The sequence below is a fragment of the Balaenoptera borealis genome (assembly GCF_965194805.1).
Source record: "Balaenoptera borealis genome assembly, chromosome: 4".
Lineage (NCBI taxonomy): Eukaryota > Metazoa > Chordata > Mammalia > Artiodactyla > Balaenopteridae > Balaenoptera > Balaenoptera borealis.
In genome coordinates this window covers 147,414,805-147,433,045 of record NC_138861.1, presented here as the reverse complement: position 1 = coordinate 147,433,045, position 18,241 = coordinate 147,414,805, and the positions used below count along the sequence as shown (strand labels likewise).

Genomic DNA, 18,241 nt, shown 5'->3' with positions numbered 1-18,241 from the left:
GTTCTCGTCGGCTTCTCTCTCCCAAGGCAGAGCTGGGACGCGAGATCCACGCCTTGGCGTCGGCCGGCAAGCCCCTGGCCTCGTGGACGGCCCAGCGCGGAATCCAGGAGTGCCGGGAGGCGTGCGGAGGACACGGCTATCTGGCCAGTAGGTTCTGGGGACACGTGGGCTGGTCTTCTGTCCTCGCCCGCACCATGCGGCTCACGGCCAGGGGTCGGCAAACGACAGCCTGCGGGCCAAAGGCTGTCTCTGTGGGTAAAGGTTTTCGTGAATAAAGATTTATTGGCCCCCGGTCACGCCCATTCGTTTACACACTTCCTGTGGCCGTGTTCCCGCTCCACTCGCCGAGCTGAGCCGTCTCAGCAAAGCCTAAAACGTTTACTGGCTGGAACTTTCTAGAGCAAGTTTGCCAACCCCTGCTCTAGTCCAATCCCTCGGCTCGCTGCCACCTGATGTTCCTCTGTCGAAATCCGGGTGTCACGAGGCAGCGTGGAGACCGAAAACCAGAACAGAAAGGAGCTTATCTGTTCATCTGAATTGGAACTTTTTAGTTAATGACTTTGGCAGTAAACCGGCACCAAGTTTTGTTCTGAAGAAAAATTCTGAAACTTAGAAAAAGAGAGTTGGCTTTTATTGACGCTGGCAGCTGTTCGGTCAGCTGGTGGATGGTGGAGAGAGGGGTGACCGACAGAGCCGGGACCGGATCCCGGCTCTGCCGGTCACGGGCTTCATAGCCGCGGGCAAGCTGCCCACCCTCACCGCCCCTCAGCTTTCTTCTCCATAAAATGGGACTAATGATAGGATAGCACAACGGGGGTTTTTGCAACGAGTAAGTGAACTAACCCACGTGAAGGGTTTAGCACAGTGTGGGCATACGGCGTGTGCCCGGTTATTTTGGTCTGTTATTATTATCATTATTATTGTGGTCATCATCATTATTGCAGCTTACCTGCCTAACTCCCCATGTGCTAATCTTCAGTAACTGACTGGTTGAAGTCTGGTTACTCAGAGAAGGCAACAACAGAACTGGCAGAGACCTTCTTGACAGTTTATTCCTCCGGAAGCCTTTTAGGAGCTTTTAGTAACTGGGATGTGTCCCAGTTACTCCTCGTGCGGGGGCAGCAGGCAGGGGGGCCCCTCCCCTCCTCCACACTCCACGTTTACTGACGTGTGGGTAACCGTGGGGCTGCAGAAGTTACTCATCCATGTGTTTTGTCCTCTGTGCAATGCTCTTTGTAGTATTTATTTGTTGTTATAGCTCATAGAGACACTATAAATAGTTTAGAAGGAGGAACTTGAATCATGCAGCCCTGCAGACAACAAAAATGACTAAAGGAAGTGTCATCACATAATACAAACAGGGCTGAAGCCAGTGAGGCCCAACTCAGCAGGGATAAACGTAAAGCCGTTTATCTAGATTTAAATATCAGTTGCAAATCATTTCTCTAAGGGCGCTCTTAGCCCTTCATGTTCAGTGGTCTAACTGTGGCATGGGCAGCAAGTCAGAGGAAGACGATCAGCGTGTCATAGGTGACCACAAGCCTCACGTCTGCTGCAGAACATCTTACACCCTCTTGGGCTGTTCATAGCAATAGTGAGTGTGAGCAGTTAGGGTTCTACTCTTTCTCCCGTCTCAGCCTCACGTTTGGAGAATATTCTCTGTCAGAGGATGGAAACCTAGGTGGTGAGGATCTGGGAAGCATACTTTATAAAATCTGCAAAGGAATTGGGTTATTTCACTGGTAGGAAAGACAAGAGAAAAACGAGAGTTGTCTTCAGACATTTGAAATGTCTCGTGTCAAAAGAAGGGTTCCTTCAGTTGGAAGAGGAAGAAGGGCACCCTCCCGCCGCTCAGGTAGTCAGCTCTGTCAGTGACCCCACTGGAGGGCGCTTTGCCAGGTGACCTGAGAGGCTCATGATAGGGACAGGGAGGCTGATGCCAGCGGATGCTTCTCGAGCGCGGCACTGGGACTTCATGTGGAGCCACCCGCTTCCCTTCCTGGGGACCTTGCGGGTGTCACCAATATGTCCTTAAAGAGGGAGCAGCTGGATCGAGAGGGCACACCGCGGGTCGGGGGTGGAGTCGGCACTGGGAGCAGGGTGGGAAGTGCTTCATCCGGTCCAGCCGGGCCTGGGACCTCAGAGTCCCAGGTGGCAGTTGGGGGTTGGGGGGCACTTCTCACATGTGCACCCCCAGTGACGAGAACGCTGGGGCCTCCTTGCAGTGAACCGTCTGGGAGACCTCAGAGATGACAACGACCCGAACTGCACATACGAAGGCGACAACAACGTCTTGCTGCAGCAGACCAGCAACTACCTGCTTGGCCTGCTGGTGCGCCGGGACCAAGGTGAGGAGGCTGGCGCCCCTGCAGCCCAGTTGGGGGCGGGAGGGTGTGGTTCCCAGGCCCCCTTGAGCTAGCTCTTCTGTCAGGATGGACCCTGGGTTTGCAGGAAGGAAATGTGTGATCAAATGGGGATGGACCAGCTTCTGAAGTGATGGGCTGGGCCAGGTGGGGTCCTTCCGCCAGACGTCCCCTGGGGTTGGGGGGGGGGCGGTCCCTGGCTCTCCTGAGTCACTGGCTGTGCTCCTAGGTGGTGCCCGCATCGAGAGCCCGCTGAAGACCGTGGACTTTCTGGAAGCCTATCCCAACATCCTTGGCCACAGGTTCGAGGGTTGCAGCCCTGAGGACTGCTTGAACTCCTCAGGTAAGTACACTCCCTCCGTGTCTCCAGGTTGCACTGTGCCCGGCAGAAGCCGGAATGGCAGCCCATCTGCCAGAGAGCAAGGGGCGCTGGGTCTGCTCCTGGCCCCCCACCGTGTTAACGGTTGTGATTTTAATCGCAAAAACCGCTGTCTAGATGCTGTGTGGTCCACGGAACGCTGTTAGCAGAGAGCCTTCGGCGTGGCAGGAGGGCACCTGGCTTTACGGAGTGTTTGTGTCCCCTGGGGGCGGGTCGCTGGGTCCTCCGGGTGAAGGAGCCGCCCCCCTCCCTTACTCGGAGGATGGAGGGCATGTGACACATCGCAGCATCGGCAGCTGCGGGCACTGGGCGTGCCGTCTCTGGGGCACCCCGCCGGGCTGCACCGCTGCTCACGTCTCCAGGAGAGGAGACCACGGCTGCCCAGTCCACCCCAGCGCGTGCCCGCGGCCGGAGCAGGCGTCAGACCCCGGCTGGGCTGACTTGCCAGCCGTCTCTCCTCCATCTTCTTCATCGCCATCATCAGCCAGAAACGTTTCTGCTAGTAATTGCTTCGTCTCCCTCACCACACTTTGTTACAGCTTTTCTGACAATAACTCACCTCCTTCATCTCCCTTTTTAAAGCGCTAAGAGGACGCAGGGACACACCTGAAGATCTCTTTCTGATGGTTGCAGAGCTCCCCAAATGGAGCTCCAGGAAGCCCCCGGAATGACCTAATCATTCTAATAACATCAACCCCACCGGAATTTTTTCCCCTGATACTGTCCCCCGCTGTAAAATCAGAATGTAAGCACGTGGTGTGCCAGCTTCAGGATGTGTCCGCTATGCCTGCTGTGTCCCTTCCCCGCTCGCTGGAACCGTGGACGCAGAAGCTGTTTTGTGCACCGGCATCAGGAAGCACGCCAGGGCAGCGTCATCTGTTTTTCCTGTGGGTGCTCTAATTTCTGCTCGTTCCAACAAAGTGAAAACATTTTCTGGAGCAAAGAACGCAAACAAAATTCATTTGACAACAGGGGCTTGGCGTCCAACACTGACGATCTTCCCCACGTGGAGAAGGGAGCCCACGGCCAGCCGTTGGTCTCCAGGGCATTCGATCATCAAATCCCACGTCTCGGGGCCAGCCTTTGTCTCAGCTGCATCTTTGGTAAAAAGTCCGTAAATGACATATGACCCTGGGGCTCCGTAGGGCTGGACACTCAGGACCTTTCCAGTATTGAGCGAGGGCTGTCTGCAAGGTCAGGAGATTTTTCCTTCAGGGATTAAAAGGTTTATTTGGAGAGGGAGGGGCCGGGTGGGGCACTTCTCTGTCTGGTTCCTCTGATTTATGTGCTGAGGGTGCGTGTGTGCTGAGGATGGGTGTAACAAATGGTCCTGAGCGTTGAGGAGCTGCACGTCGCTTAATAACTGAGGCCCAGTTCTTTCCTTTAGTTGGCTTATTTGCAAAAATATTAAATAATTGGAGTTCAGCGTGTTGGCTGCTCTGACCCTTGTGTACGTACACAGGACAGTAGGATTGTGTAGCATCACGTGTTCAGGGGGGTACATGACGCGGTCAGCACACCGCCCAGAGGCTGGGAGCTCAGGGTCTGGAGTCAGCTGTGTAACCTCGAGCTAGATGCTTAACCTCTCTGAGCCTCAGTTTCCCCTGTAAGGTGTCAGGAGGGAATGCGGTACCCCCCGCCCTCGAGGGGGGCTCGCCGCCATGAGCTGGGGCCCTCCCTTGGGAATGGTGGGTGCAGAACGACCCCTGCAGCGTGAGCTTAGCTGCTTCCCAGGAAGGCGGCTCGCAAGGTGGGTCTTGGAGGTTCAGAGCGGAGTGTTTGGGGGGCCGTCAGCCACACGGGAGCCGCGGGGTGGGCGTGGTGGGAGAGCAGGTGGCTCCCACACCTGGGGCTGTGTGCCAGCCGAGGATCTGGGGCCAGGTGGCCAAGCCTTGCTTTCTGGGGCGCACCTGGGCCAGAGCCCCACTTTGGAAGGCATGCTCTGGTGCCGACGCAGAGCAAGGCTGGACTCGGGAGACCAGCCAGGAGACCAGAACCCGGGCAGGGGCAGTGCAGGAGAGAGCTGGGAGAGCTGGGTGAGGGCAGGGGGGATGGTCAGACGGAAAGGACGGCTTGAGTGGTACGTTCGATGGAGGGCCAGGTGAGACCCCCCCCCCCGGGGGGGTGGGTGCTGGTGAAGCTGGGAGGTCAGGTGTCCCACGTTGAGTGCCCGGTGGGCGTGTCAGGGAGCCGCGACGCTGAGAGCCCATGCAGGTGGGCAGACCTCGGAGTGACTGACGGTAGTGGCAGTGGCCGCCCTGGGAGCACGCCTGGGTTGGGGGGGCCGGCATGGGGAGACAGGCGGCGCTCAGGGCCTTCGAGGGATACAGGGAAGCAGCCGGGGAGCCCCGAGGAGGCCCCGTGTGGCAGCGCCTCAAAGGCCACTTGTGACCCAGGAGACCGGCAAGGACTTGAGGACTGCAGTTGAGGCAGCATTTGTCTTGGGCCTTCAGCAGCCCCCCAAGCAGCAGCGTTACCGCCCACCTGTGCCAGTTTTCCCGTTTGTTCCCGATGACTCCTCACGCCCAGACGGACTCTCCGAGTGGCCCACACGCCGCCCGGCTACGACTGTACCTTTTGTGTGCTCGCTGGGGCCTCCCCACTTCCGTGTGGGCACAGAGCAGCGTGACCCACTTCTCTGTGAAGAATTAAGGGCTAAACGTGGAATTTCTAAAGAAAAACGTTCCAGCAACTCACGTATCAAGCTTGCTTCTCACTCGGAGCACAGAGCAAACTGAACGGGTTGCTGACGTCAGGCACGGTGGCTCCACGTGGTGCGGGACCCTCGGGGAGCCGGGTCACTTCTGCAGAGGGTCGCCTGCCCGGGCAGCGTCTGGGAACAGTCTGGAGCAGCCGCGGTTGCTGCGTCCTGGAATGGTGGGGCCTCTGGCTGGAGTCAGGAATTAGCCTGAGCGGCTTCTGGCCTTGGCGACTTCCTTGGGTTTTGTTGCCACGTCAATAAATCATGGAAAATCTGAGTCCCCGTGGCGCCCACCTGTTACCGTCTTGGTGACGGTCCATCCGGCAGGAAGAGTTTAGCCACAAAGACCCTGGGACACACATGCGTCAGAGTGGGCCCCGTCGGCATCAGAGCTGGTTTCCAGCGTCCACCTGGCTTTTCAGGGATGTCCTGAAGGGCAGCGCCCTGGGCCACTGGTTTGTGGACGTCCCGTGGCACAGGACCGGGTGTGAAAACAGCAGGAATGTGTCCTGGACCGAAGCTCAAAGTCCCAGTGTGGGCGGGGCCGCACTCCCTCCGGAGGCTCCGGGGAGGCTCCCTCCTCGTCTCTGCAGCTCATGGGGGCTGCAGGTGTCCCTAGGCTTGTGGCCGCATCCCGTGTCTCTGCCTCTGCCCTCGCACGGCCTCTCTTCTGTGTCTGCGCTTCTCCTCTTTCTCATTGGATTCAGGGCCACCCTGATCTAGGATGACCCCGTGTTGTCACGTCATTCCGTCTGCAAAGACCCTGTGCCCAAGTAAGGGCGCATTCACAGGTTTCAGGGGGTTAGGACATGGATGTGACTTCGGGGGGCCCTGTTCCAGCCACCCCACCTGGCAGGCCTCTGGGAGGGGTGCCTCGTCCCAGGTCCCCGCCCCCACCTCACTGGGCTCCCTGAGAACAGCTGTGTGAGCTCGGGCAGGCTGCTTGCAGCCTTGGAGCCTTCAATTCCTCAGCCCAGTGAGATGGATCGTTTGCTGTTTAATGAAGTTCTCAGCTGTGCTTTGAGGTAACGGATACGACAGCGTGAAACAGTCGGGGGTCTGTAGCAGGACCCCAGTGGGTACCATGTGTCATCTTCCCAGGGAACGGGCTGTGTGACATCGAAGGAAATCCCAGGTCCCCTGTGTCCCGCCTTTGTGCCCAGACCCAGTTCGGCCAGATCCCACCCGGGAGCCCGGAGCCGAGAGCAGCTGCAGGTCCCGCAGGCCTGGGCGCCCTGGCCCTGGGCCCTCTGCCTGGGTCGGGGGTGAAAGCGTGGTGGCTTCAGACTCCTAACCCCTGCCCCGCTCACTCGCCATGTGCCTGGGCTCCTCCTCACGCCCTGTGTCCTTAACGGAAGAGGCGGTAGCAGTCCTGCTGGGCAGGGTGTGTGTTCTGAGGTCGCCGAGGCCTCGGAACTAGCGGAGATGTGACAAGAAGGACCCGCAGATGCGGGCGCAGCGCTGGGGGATGGGGAGGAGGACGGCGGTCTCCCTCCAGCCCCTCCCAGCCCGCCCCTGTCTGTCTACACCCCTGCCGTGGTGCTTCCTCTCTGCCCTTCAGGGCTCTCGGGCGAGGGGGGCGAGGCCTCGGGGGGGCCGGTGTGAGGCCCAGGACCCCAGGGCCGGGCTGGTCAGGTGGACAGGGAGCCCCTCCTCCTACCACCTGCTGGAAAGTCGTCCCGACGTCCGTGCGGATCCGAGCTCCTTCCAGACTGTGTATCCTCATCGTAAACCAGGTGGCTGCCCCCAGAGTGACTCCGTGGCCCTGTGGACTCCGTGGCCCTGTGGACTCCGTGGCCCTGTGGACTCCGTGGCCGCTAGAACCGTGTAGAACACGGCTGGCCTCACAGCAGAGCCAGGAAATACCCTCACCTGCGCCTGTCCCAGCCCGGCCACCCCCCGGGGGGGGGGGGTGCCGCGGGCAGTCCCCCGTCTCTGGGCCTCAGTTTCCGCACCTGTAAACTGGAGAACTGAGTTCTCGACAAGGGTGAGGCGCCCTGCGGTTGCATCGGTTACAGTTCTCTCTGTTTCTCGTTTTGAAGTCCCGCTGGCGGCCTACGAGTGGTTGGTCTGTTACCTGCTCCGCGAGAGTTATCAGAAATTAAATCAAGAGAAACAATCGGGAAGCAACGACTTTGAAGCAAGAAACAACTGTCAGGTATGTGTTGGTTTTAAAAGTTGCTTTTCTAACGATTCGCTCCTAATTCCCGCACTGTCGTGTCCTTGGTGAGCTGCACGTCCTGGTGGTGGCAGGCCCTGGTGCTCAGCCCCTGTGACCTCGGGCACTTGGCCTGACCTCTCCGCACCTTGTTTTGCTGTTGGGACGGTGGCGCCGCCCTTGCCCCGTGTGGAAGAGGTTGTGGGCATCATACCTAAGGTGCCCGACAAGTGTGTGGCCCGTCGGCCGGAGCTGTGCTGGTTGGAGGGGGGACCCGGGGCCGTGGGAGCCTGAGGTGCACAGTGGAGCCCATCAGCCACCAGGGTCCCTCCCGACCAGCAGAGTGACGGCTCAGTGACTCCTGTGAGGTCCCACCCGCGCTCTGTCTGCATTTGCTTCCTTAGTCATCGTGCTTCTCTCCAAGGAGGCTTGGTGAGATTGGCCCAAGGGCAGCTCTGGTTCTCACTCCGGGACAGGGCTGCCTCTCGTGTCTGGAATCCCCACCACGAAAACAGCCGCTCTAAACGCCTCTTTACGCGGGATCTGGTCCTGCTGTGGTCCGTGGGCCCCGTGCCTCTACAGTGACGGGTGTCGTTTGGGAAAAACGTAGCCCAGGAAGCTTCTAAAACTGGTGTCACCCCTTCTCCTTGGACACTGGGCGATGGAGCCTCCCCCGGGAGCCTGGGGCCGCGTCTGCCCATCACCTCCGGGGGCCCCGCCCCCTGTGCTGCGAGGGGCAGCCTCACGCCCTTGAGCAGATGCAGCCAGAGCAGAGCAGGCGTCCAGGGACCGGCTGGGCATGCCTGCCCCGGGGAGGGAGAGGGGCTCACAAGGATGGCTCTCGACTGGAAAGGCTCCGACCGAGGGCGAATAAACCAAGATCACACCTGTGTCTTAAATGAATTCAGCAGACGTCAAGGTCGGTGAAACCCTAGTTCAGTCCAGGAACCCGAGAGAGGAGGTGTGAACATGATCCTTCCATGTGGGCTGGGGCCACGGCACACTCGGTCACTTGGACACGGATGGCTGCGGAGCTCCTCCTTTCTCTGCATTGTAACCCAAGACACCGAAGAGATGGAGGACACAGAGGCCGCCCATTCCCACAACATCCGCATCCCGCAGAGCTGCCCAGAAGGTCACCACAGGTCTCGTCTGAGCCGTTCTGTGACACCGTCGTGCCCGCCGGCCTGTGCCTGGCACCTGCACACACAGAAAACAGAACCCGAGTGTGTGGCTTGGTCGTTTGAGAAGGAATTCACATTTAGACCTTCGACTGGTAAGGGCACTTCAGTGAGCCTCGTGGCAGAGGATAGGAGGAGCCAGCGTACCCAGCCTGGGTCCAGCCAGACGGAGCGGCCGTGATGTGGGCTGGAAGGCGGCCGCGGGGCCTGGAGGGGAAGGTGACCCGAGAGGGGGGCTGCATTCTCCAGACCTGGTCTGGATCACGGAGCATTAGGAGTCAGCGCTGGGTCATCTTGCCAGCTGAGAGCGCCTCAGAGCCCTGGGCTGGACGTTCAGGGTCCTGTGGAGATGTGGTCCCTGCCCGTATGGTGATCGGAGCAGCAGTAGAGCCTGAGAGGGAAACTTCAGCGAGTGTTTACGTGCCCTCGGCGGGCCGAGCTGCTCAAGTATGACAGGAAACTCAGAGGCTGTGAAAGAAGAGAGAACCGTCAGCTCTGACTACACACACGTTCACCCTTTCTAAACAGCAAAAGGTACTACAAGCGAAGTCAGGAGACAGATTCCAGTCTGGGGAAGCATGGAACGTACGTAACCGACGGTAGGAAAGAGTCCCTACAGACTGAGGGTCAGCCTGGCCCGGAAACCAGCCACTGGCCCGAGGTGGCAGCCAGAGCAGTCGCTGACCGTGAACCAGGGCCAGGGATGTGCGGGTCAGAGGACAGTGTCTGACGGACAAGGGCGGCTCCATGCGCCATCAGCCGAGGGTGTGAACTTCTGTGCCCTTTGGGGGAGGTAACTGGCTGCTTTTGTGAAAATATAAAGCGTGTTCACGCTTTGACTCAGCGGGGGGCGGGGGGGGGGAGTTGATAAACTTTTCCTTATCTGCTGCTGCTTGTAAGAACTCCCAAGCATTGAACCCGAGCCAGCTGACCCCTGAGCCCAGCTCTTTCCCCACACTGCACGGCTGATGTCCACACTTGGATAGTTCAGAGTTTGTTTTCTGCCTAAAATATTTATTACTTGTTAAAATGCAAATATACTCAGAAATCAGAGCACACCAGAAACTGATACCTGGATCCGAATCTTTTCCCTGGGGCTGTAGGTTTATTGGGGGCGGGGATTCACGAGAGGAAGGAGCCTGGCACTGGGACCCGTGTGGGGAGAGGGGAACGGACCTTCCTGGCCTCACACGTCAGACTGCTGGTCTCTCTCTGGAGCTTTTCATGATGACAGAGCGGCAGAAACATTGAGTATGGAGCGGCTTGTGCCACGGGGGGCAGGACCACCCCTGAGTGTTTCTGTCCCCACCACGGCCCCAGAGTGGACACCATACAGGACCCTTTGTGGGCACTGGCCCACGTCTGTTAATAGTGCGGTCAGATCTGCTGGCGGCAAGGACAGGCTGTCCAGGAGAAGTCAAGGACGGGCACCGTGTGTAAGGATTTGGGAGGGAAGTTGACGGCACGGGAGCTGGAGTGAGGCCCTCACCCCTATGCATGTTTGGGCGGTGTGATTTTGGGGGACCTGTCCGTGCATTGTGGGGTGCCCAGCAGTACCCCAGGCCTGTACCCACTAAGATGCCAACAGCACCCCCGAGTTGTGACAACCCAAACTGTCTCCTGACGGTGCCAGATGCCCCAGGGGGCAAACCGGCCCCAGTCAAGGACCCCTGAGTCAGCGGAGCCTCCTGTGTGGAGCGGGGAGCTGATGGGAAGCGGAAGCAGGTCTGTTCTCTGTGGCTCGTGGAATCTCGGCTCTGCCATGTCTCCCTTCAGACACTTCCTGCCTGCCCATGGCCTGGCGTGGCCGTCACCCTGCATCCACGTGACCACCCAGGCCCAGCACATACTGCCCGTGCACTGTGTTCTCCACGGCTATTCATTTAGGTTCTCAGGCAGCAGGTCAGGTGGCCTGACGGGCAGCCAGGAGAGCCAGCCAGCCAGCCCCTGGCGCCCAGTCCGCGGGGTGGGGAGTAGACGTGGGCTCCTGAGCCCGCTGCTGCATCGGGCGTCCTGGGCACGGAGGTCACGGTGGGGCGGACCCCCAAAGCCCATGTCCCCCAGGCAGCTAGCTGATGGCCTCATCTGAACATTTCCAGAAGCACACGTAGCAGCTTCGTGCGTGTCCGAGCCCTGGGATTGAGACAGAGTAGAATAGCAGCCACTATCACAGAGCAGCTTCTAGGACCCTGAGCAGGTGCTGGACACGTGAGATGCTGTCTGATGGTCCTGCCGGCAGCGCTCGGAGGCTGCACCCTGACGCTCCCTCTTCTCAGACCAAGAAGCTTGGGCTTGGGGCGGAAACCACTTGTCCACACGTGCACATTTGGAAAAGCCGGGTGGATTTGGAAGCTGGTCCCCTCGACCCTGAATCACTTCTGCGTCAGTGACTCAAAGCTCAGCGGGGCTCAGGATGCGTTTTTCGGGTGGCGAGGTCAGAGGTGGCGCCGCCTTTCCAGGCCTGCACCAGCTGATGCCATAGCTGAAATAGACGTGCGCTGCTTGCACGGGAAAATAAGATGAACGCAATGCGATTTAATACTAGAAAGTCCACGTGGTTGAAAAGGAGAGAGTAAAGTGGAGAGCATGGAGAGTTTGGATTCAGTTCTGAGCCCGGCCTCTGGGATTCGCAAGGGTCCCCACGCCGAGCGGAGCCCACAGCGCGTGAGCACGTTTAGGGGTGCTGGTGGTTACTGTAATGACATGCTCTAGCGACATAGTGAAGGGGTGGACATTGGGGCCAGCCTGCCTGGGTTCAACTGTGTCTCCACCTCTTGCCCGTTGCGTGACCTTGTTTCATCCGTGGGGTCCAGGGAGGATCAAGGTGATAAACTGCTGGCTCTTATTAGCTTAGTGCCTGGCCTGGGGTGAGGGTGGGGTACTCCCTGCCCACCTCCGTCATCAGCTTTGTCAGCTTCCCTCCTGTGAGGTCTCCTCACCCAGCCTCCCCCAACGCTCACCCTCCAAAGCCAAGGGCGCACACACCACGGCGTGTGCGAGAGGGAAGGGGACAAAGCCGCTCTGAAGGCCCCGGGCTGGCCCTCCAGGCAGGACACGGGGACGCAGGATGTGTGCCCTCGCGGCTTCAGAAGCCCAGCGGGGTCTTGGGGTCGGACCAGGCAGACTGGCACGAGGCCGGGGAAGCTTCCTCCCCTTGAATTTTCTCCTGAGGGCGCCTAGTCTCGGGCAGGCCCTGGGAGAGCCTCGGCCTCGGAAGTGACCAAGGGACGACCCAGTGTTTGCTCTGAAAGTCGAGAGCAGGCCTTGAAATCATAGCTCCTGCCCCTTGGTGACTGCGCCCCCTTCCCCCCGCCGCCCCCGGACCGCACTCTGGACCGCGCTCTGTTGATTCTGGCTGATGTTCGGGGGCAAAGTAGGCAGGCACCGAATAAAGGTCTTCACCCTGCCCCATCCCCGGTCACCTCCTTGCTGGATTATTTTTTTAATTACACAAGCAACACATGCTCATTATAACAAATCAGGAACGCATCTATAATTGTTCTAATAAAAAAACAGTAAACTGATAAATTAGAGATGGGGAAAGAAAAGCTGACAAGCAAAGCTAATGATTAGCAGCAGATGTTTTGGATATTGGTCACCAGATCCGTGGTGACTTCCTGCTTCCACAAACAAAGCCAGCATCAGAACTCACACGCAAGTAAAACTCGGCTGGGAACGGCTGCACATCTTGGCCCCTGTTCAGCGGTTCCCTTATTCCTGGACGTGATAGGAGAGTGGGAGACAAAGGCTGATCTTTAGAAACTTGCAAGGCAGGGGCGCAGCCACACCCTTGGACGAGCTGACGTCACTTTCAGGTATTCCCCGGAGTAGCCTTGTCTGTGGCCCCGGGTACAAGAGAATTGACCTTGTGCTCTCAGGGAGCCCACCTCCTGGAGACGCCACTGCTCTGCAGTGCCAGGCCGCACTGGACAAGCCCGCCGTGCCTGTGTGTTGGCTGTGGGGTCACCCCGCATCCCAGATGGGACTGAGCTGAGAGAGGTCGCCGGGCCTGAGGTCCAGAGCCGCTGCAGCTGGCCTTTCCATGGTGCTTCCCCAGAGGCACTGCCCGGCCCCGTCTGTCCCCTGCTGCACTAGTGCTGCTGGCACGCAGACCTTGGTGTGCGTTCCCTAACGTGGTGCGCTGTGTTCTGTTGAAGGTGTACTGCTGCCGCCCCTTGGCCCTGGCATTCCTGGAGCTCACGGTCGTGCGGAGGTTCCACGAGCACGTGCACCAGCCCCACGTGCCACCCTCGCTGCGGGCTGTGCTCGGGCGGCTCAGTGCTCTCTACGCCCTGTGGTCCCTGAACCAGCACACGGCCCTGCTCTACCGAGGTGAGCCCCCTGCCCAGGAGCTGGGCGCCCTCCGCTTTACCCAGGAGACTCTGCTTTGCCCGTGTGGTGCTCCTTCCATGCCATTTACTGAGCACTCGTCACATGTTGAGTGAGGAGCAGAGGAGCCCAGAGGCCACAAGAAGACAAGCACAGCAGCAGGATGGCGCCCACAGGGCTGAGCCCGGGCTGCTGGGGCAGCACCCCCAGGAATGCCCAGACTGGGGATCCGGGAGGGCTTCCTGGAGGCGGTGATGAATGGCCTGATTCCTGGAAGATTGGTGGGAAGGGGGTAAATCTGAGTTTCTCAACCTTCGTTTTCATTATTATCCCCCAAGGAGCCCTTTTAGACGTTTTTTCCTAACCACCCCCATGACGTGTTAACACTACAGCTATTCTGTGTATCTGTTCCCGTTCTGTGTGTACATCTGGGCTGTGTGAGGAGTAGATTTTTCCCCTCCCCCTTGCCAAGAACCCATGTTTTCCCTCTTGGGGCTGGTGCTGCCCCTGGGAGGTGATGCCCGAGGGCCCCCCGGGTGGAGGGAGCAGCGGGATGTGGCGCGAGGACCCCACCCACTCTGAGTGAGCAGGCGCCATTCTCTGCAGCAAAAGTCAGACAAAAGCCAGTCCCGCAGCAAAATCGGGGCCACCTCTTTAGGCCTGTTGGACGGCACGGCACAGCCCGCCGCAGTGTAGGAGGTGAGGCGGAGGAGCTGGGTCTCGTGCCCAGCCCCTGGTGGCTACAGACGCCCACATGCCCGCAGGTGCAGCTGTGTGCCTGCAGCCCCTGTCGGCCCCCAGCCCAGCCTCCTGCCACCGCCCGCGCTGCGCTCTGCCTGCCGCCCGCCCTGCCCCGCAGGTCTCCCCCCAGCCCCCCGAGGCCGCCCTTCCTGGGCTTCCACCTCCCCAGCTCCCGGCTCTGACCCCCAGCACAGGCTCAGTGAGCTGGCGGGAATGGGGACACAGGAACCCAGCCCTGGCCGGTGCCGTTCTGTGAAGGGGTCACAGCGGGGCTCGGGCAGCAGTAGCGAGGCATTTTCACACAGAATGGGCTATTTTGGAAAGCTGTTTCAGCATGTTTGCAATTTGTGGGTAATTTGGGAGTTAGGGTAGCAGACCCCAGAGTAACCAGCGCTCTGCTTACAGGTGGCTACTTTTCTGGTGAACAAGCAGGTAAAATGGTAGAGAACGCCATCCTGGCCCTGTGTGCCCAGGTGAGTTGAAATCCCCTTATATCCTTATACGATTTCCACATTACATGCAATCACCTGTATGTCAACGTTCACTGACCTTAGTTTCCCACTCGTTTGTGTGCGTGCAGCTGTTAGCGCAGCCAGGAAACTTACAGAGAACGTGCTTATGTCAGAAATTTCAGGAAGCGTCACTTTCAGGGACTGTCATAGAATCTGTACACGTTCAGCTCGCTCTAATAATATTTTTTACAGCAAAATCGATAATTCTCTACAGCATTTCAAGTTAGCCTCCAATTTTAGTTCATTTCATGGTATTTTCCTTTTTTATTGCATCCTTCTACCTTTGTCGCCCAGAAAAGTGAGATGGCCTCAGCCCCACATCACGTTCTGGCGGCACTCTGTCCATTGGAGCTTTCTCCTAGGGTGGACGTGTTCTGGGGCGGCGCTGTCCCATACCATCACCACTGGTCACCTGGGGCTGTTGGTGGTAGAATGGCGGCCGGTGTGACCAAGGATATTTAGTTTTCTTTAATTTTTTTTTAAACATATTTATTTATATTTTATTTATTTATTTTTGGCTGCGTTGGGTCTTCGTTGCTGCGTGCGGGCTTTCTCTAGTTGCAGCGAGCGGGGGCTACTCTTCGTTGCGGAACACGGGCTCTAGGCATGTGGGCTTCAGGAGTTGCGGCACACGGGGTCAGCAGTTGTGGCTCGTGGGCTCTAGAGCGCAGGCTCGGTAGTTGTGGTGCACGGGCTTAGTTGCTCCGTGGCATGTGGGATCTTCCTGGACCAGGGATCGAACCCGTGATCCCTGCATTGGCAGGCGGATTCTTAACCACTGCACCACCAGGGAAGTCCAGTTTTTCTTTAATTTTAACGAAACAGTCATGTGTGTCGTGGCTGCCATATCGGGCGGTGCAGTTAGAGGCATTTCTCTACTTTTGATGGTAAGACATGAACCAAAGTCCCCAGCATTTTGCCCAGTGTCTCACACGACGGGCGACAGGCCTCTCTGTTTCTCCCCTTTCAGGGCTTTCAAGTTGATGTAGTTCCAGGTGATGGCTCTGTGGTTGGCATGAAGGCTCTCCCCCGGTGTGTTTCCTAAGCGCCCGTCTCTCCCCACGTGGGCTCTGGGTAAGGGCGTCTCTGTGATCGTGCTGCGTACACAGGCCACGTTTACTTAAACAGGAGGGGGTTTTCCTTCGTGTGTTCCACAGGTGGTGAGTTGCCATTATAAAAAGTACAGCCATCATTTTCCTTGCTCTCAAACGTGACACACCACGGAGCTGGTGGCTGGCGGTCCTGGGCCATAATGCAGCCCGAGCCGCCTGGCAGATCCAGGCTCGTCCTGACTCGGGGAGGCCGGGGTCGGCCGGGTGGAGGGCGCCAGCTCCTTCCCTGGTCCAGCCATTCCCTTGTGCATCGTCTGTGGGTCTGTCCACACCGTCGCAGCAGTGGTGAGCGTGAGACAGAGACCCTGCGGCCCACGAAGCCGGGCTCTTTCCTGTGGGCCCCTTACATTAAACGTTGGCCGACCCCGGTCGAGACCAGGACCCTGCTCTGCTGACGTTTCCCCCTGCAGTGGGGCAGGCTCGTCTCCCCTCACCCACCGTGGTGCCAAGGGTGTGCGGGGGCCGTGGAGCAGCATGTGAACCACGAAGCGGGCTGCGTTTCCTCTGTTCCTGTGACTCTTTGCTCAACAGTTGCTGTAATACATCGTTCAAGTCGCCTCCGTTCCAGCGTTCTCTTCAGTTCAGCCACGGCATTTCATAGTTATTTTAAGAAAATTATTTTTTGCATTTCAAGAAAATTCTTGGGAGTCTTCTCATATAAATTCCACTTGTCATATTGAAGAACAATTTGTATAATGGGACGGGAGGGTAATAAAACTACTGGGAACCGAAGAGCGTTGGAATGATGGCTTTTCCAGGTGCTCATAAATGCTTTTTCTCTTACATTTTTTTCCGGACATATTTTCCTCTGTTGGAACAGTAATTGCCCAGATGAGTCAGGGTTCAGAGACAAACCTCTGAAGACAGTTGCCAATTAATGAGCTACAGAATCATCAGTTTTACGAGCGGTCCGTACCTTGTTGAAAAAAAATAGAACACTGGAAGTCTTGAGTGGCTAGCAACATGGTGAAAATATTCAGACACACACTCAGGGAACCTAAAATCCAGGCCAATGAAAAGATAATGCTTTAGTAATCGAGCCGCATGCGCCTGCCTGCTGGAGTTGCCGTTGCTAGTGGGTTGTAGGCTCTGTTGCTCGGTGGTCGCCATGGAGACGCCGGGAGTTGCCAAGTGTACGGACTTTGTTTTCCCACAGCTGAAAGATGACGCTGCTGCCCTGGTGGATGTGATCGCCCCTCCTGACTTCATCCTGGACTCACCGATTGGCAGAGCTGACGGCGAGGTAAAGGGCAGCCCGCTCCCGTGGCGCTTGGGGGCACTGCACTCGGGACCGCGAGCCGGGGGCTCTCTGGGGCCTGATGGCGGTCGTTGCAGAGCCTGAGATGATGGCGTGGCTCGGGAGTCTCTGGTCACACGTGGGCAGCAGGGAGGGAGTGGCTGGGAGAAGTGGGGGTGGTCATGGGCGGGTTGGCCGTCCCCCAGCCTGCCCTCCTCCGAGAAAGGGGATGGCACTGCCGCCCCCTTGGGCCGTGATGCCGAGGTCAGCCCGAGCCTGTGCGAAGCTCGGGGCCCTGCAGCTGTCTCGCTGTCTTCACGCTCTCCTGGGAGCCTCTCCGCTCCTGGGTCTTCTGACCGTCTCACAGCACTAGCTCGTAACCCCTCCCCCTTCTCCCTGTGCTTCCCCCGCAGCCCGCATGTGGCTCCCAAGCTCCTCTCTTCCCCCTCCTCCCCACGCTCCGCAATGATGGCTTAGAAAGCAGACCTTGTCAGACCGCTGCTCTGATGCAGCCCTGCACCTGCACATGCCCCACACCTGAAATGGCACCCAAATCCCTTCCTGCGTCCCCAGCCCACGCGGCCTGACCTCTGCCCGCTTCTCCAAGGTCATTTCACACCGCGCCCCTCCCACCCTCTGGACTGAAGCCTCACTGTCCTCCCGTTTCTGAGTCGTACTGGGCTCATTCCCACCCCAGGGCCTTTGCACCTGCGTTCCTGTTGCCGGAGCACTTCTGTTCATTCTAAGCGGAATGCCGCCTCTTCAGAGAGGTCTTCTCCGGCCTCCAGCTGAAGTGCCACCCCCAAGAGTGGCCCCACTTTGTCCTGCTGTGGGACCCTCACAGTGCCCACAGGTATCCCTACCTGACCTCCTCCACCACGTGGAGATGCCCGTGCTGGACGACACCCACGCGTCTGCTCGATGCCGCCCACTACCTGTGGGTGGTTGTCCCTGTGTTTCCATGGAGACGTGGCATTTCAAAGTGTTGAAGTCCCGTGCTGGGGTTCCAGGGCTGTCGTGTTCTTTCTGCCGAGACTTCTGCTGACCCAGGAGACTGAACGTAGGGTGCTAGGAACCCTCCGTCTGTCCCCAGGGGACACTGCAATCAGTCCGGGGGAGCAGGCGCCTGGACCTCTGACCAGCCCAAGCCACACCTGGGGTTGGGACAGGAGTACCAGGCACTGGGGTGGGCAGTTCGGACGAGTCCCCCATCGAATTCAGGACGGCGGGGACCGTATATCTGTGGACGGCCTGCTGTCCTCTGGCTGCGCAGCTGGGCGGGGCGTCCCCGCTCACCGTGTGTGTTACCACGTCCACTTCGCCAGGGAGAAACCCAGCCTCCGGAGGGGCCGGGCGGGTTGTAGCGGAGCCAGGATTGGGGTTGAGGTGGACCGTCTGGAGGGAAGGCAGGAGAGGGCGAACCTCGCTCTTGGCCAGGGCCCCAGCAGGAGCACGAGGAGGACGTGCTCACAAGGCCGTGGCAGAGGGGCCGGCCTCTGCGACACGGGGCTCCCAGCAGCGGGCAGCA

General features: G+C 58.7%; 1 protein-coding gene across 4 annotated transcripts in view; it reads left to right on the top strand.

Moving 5' to 3' along the window:
* Positions 1-18,241, top strand: part of ACOX3 (acyl-CoA oxidase 3, pristanoyl) — a 47,604-nt gene that overhangs the window by 26,904 nt on the left and 2,459 nt on the right. For 2 of the 4 annotated variants that reach the window (XM_082389949.1, XM_082389947.1), the window contains 7 exons: positions 27-147; positions 2,226-2,348; positions 2,593-2,706; positions 7,486-7,601; positions 12,940-13,114; positions 14,258-14,325; positions 16,633-16,719. In XM_082389949.1, the coding sequence (XP_082246075.1) occupies positions 27-147; positions 2,226-2,348; positions 2,593-2,706; positions 7,486-7,601; positions 12,940-13,114; positions 14,258-14,325; positions 16,633-16,719 (804 nt within the window). The remainder of the gene's footprint in view (positions 1-26; positions 148-2,225; positions 2,349-2,592; positions 2,707-7,485; positions 7,602-12,939; positions 13,115-14,257; positions 14,326-16,632; positions 16,720-18,241) is intronic. The other 2 variants (XM_082389948.1, XM_082389950.1) reach the window with 2 other exon arrangements.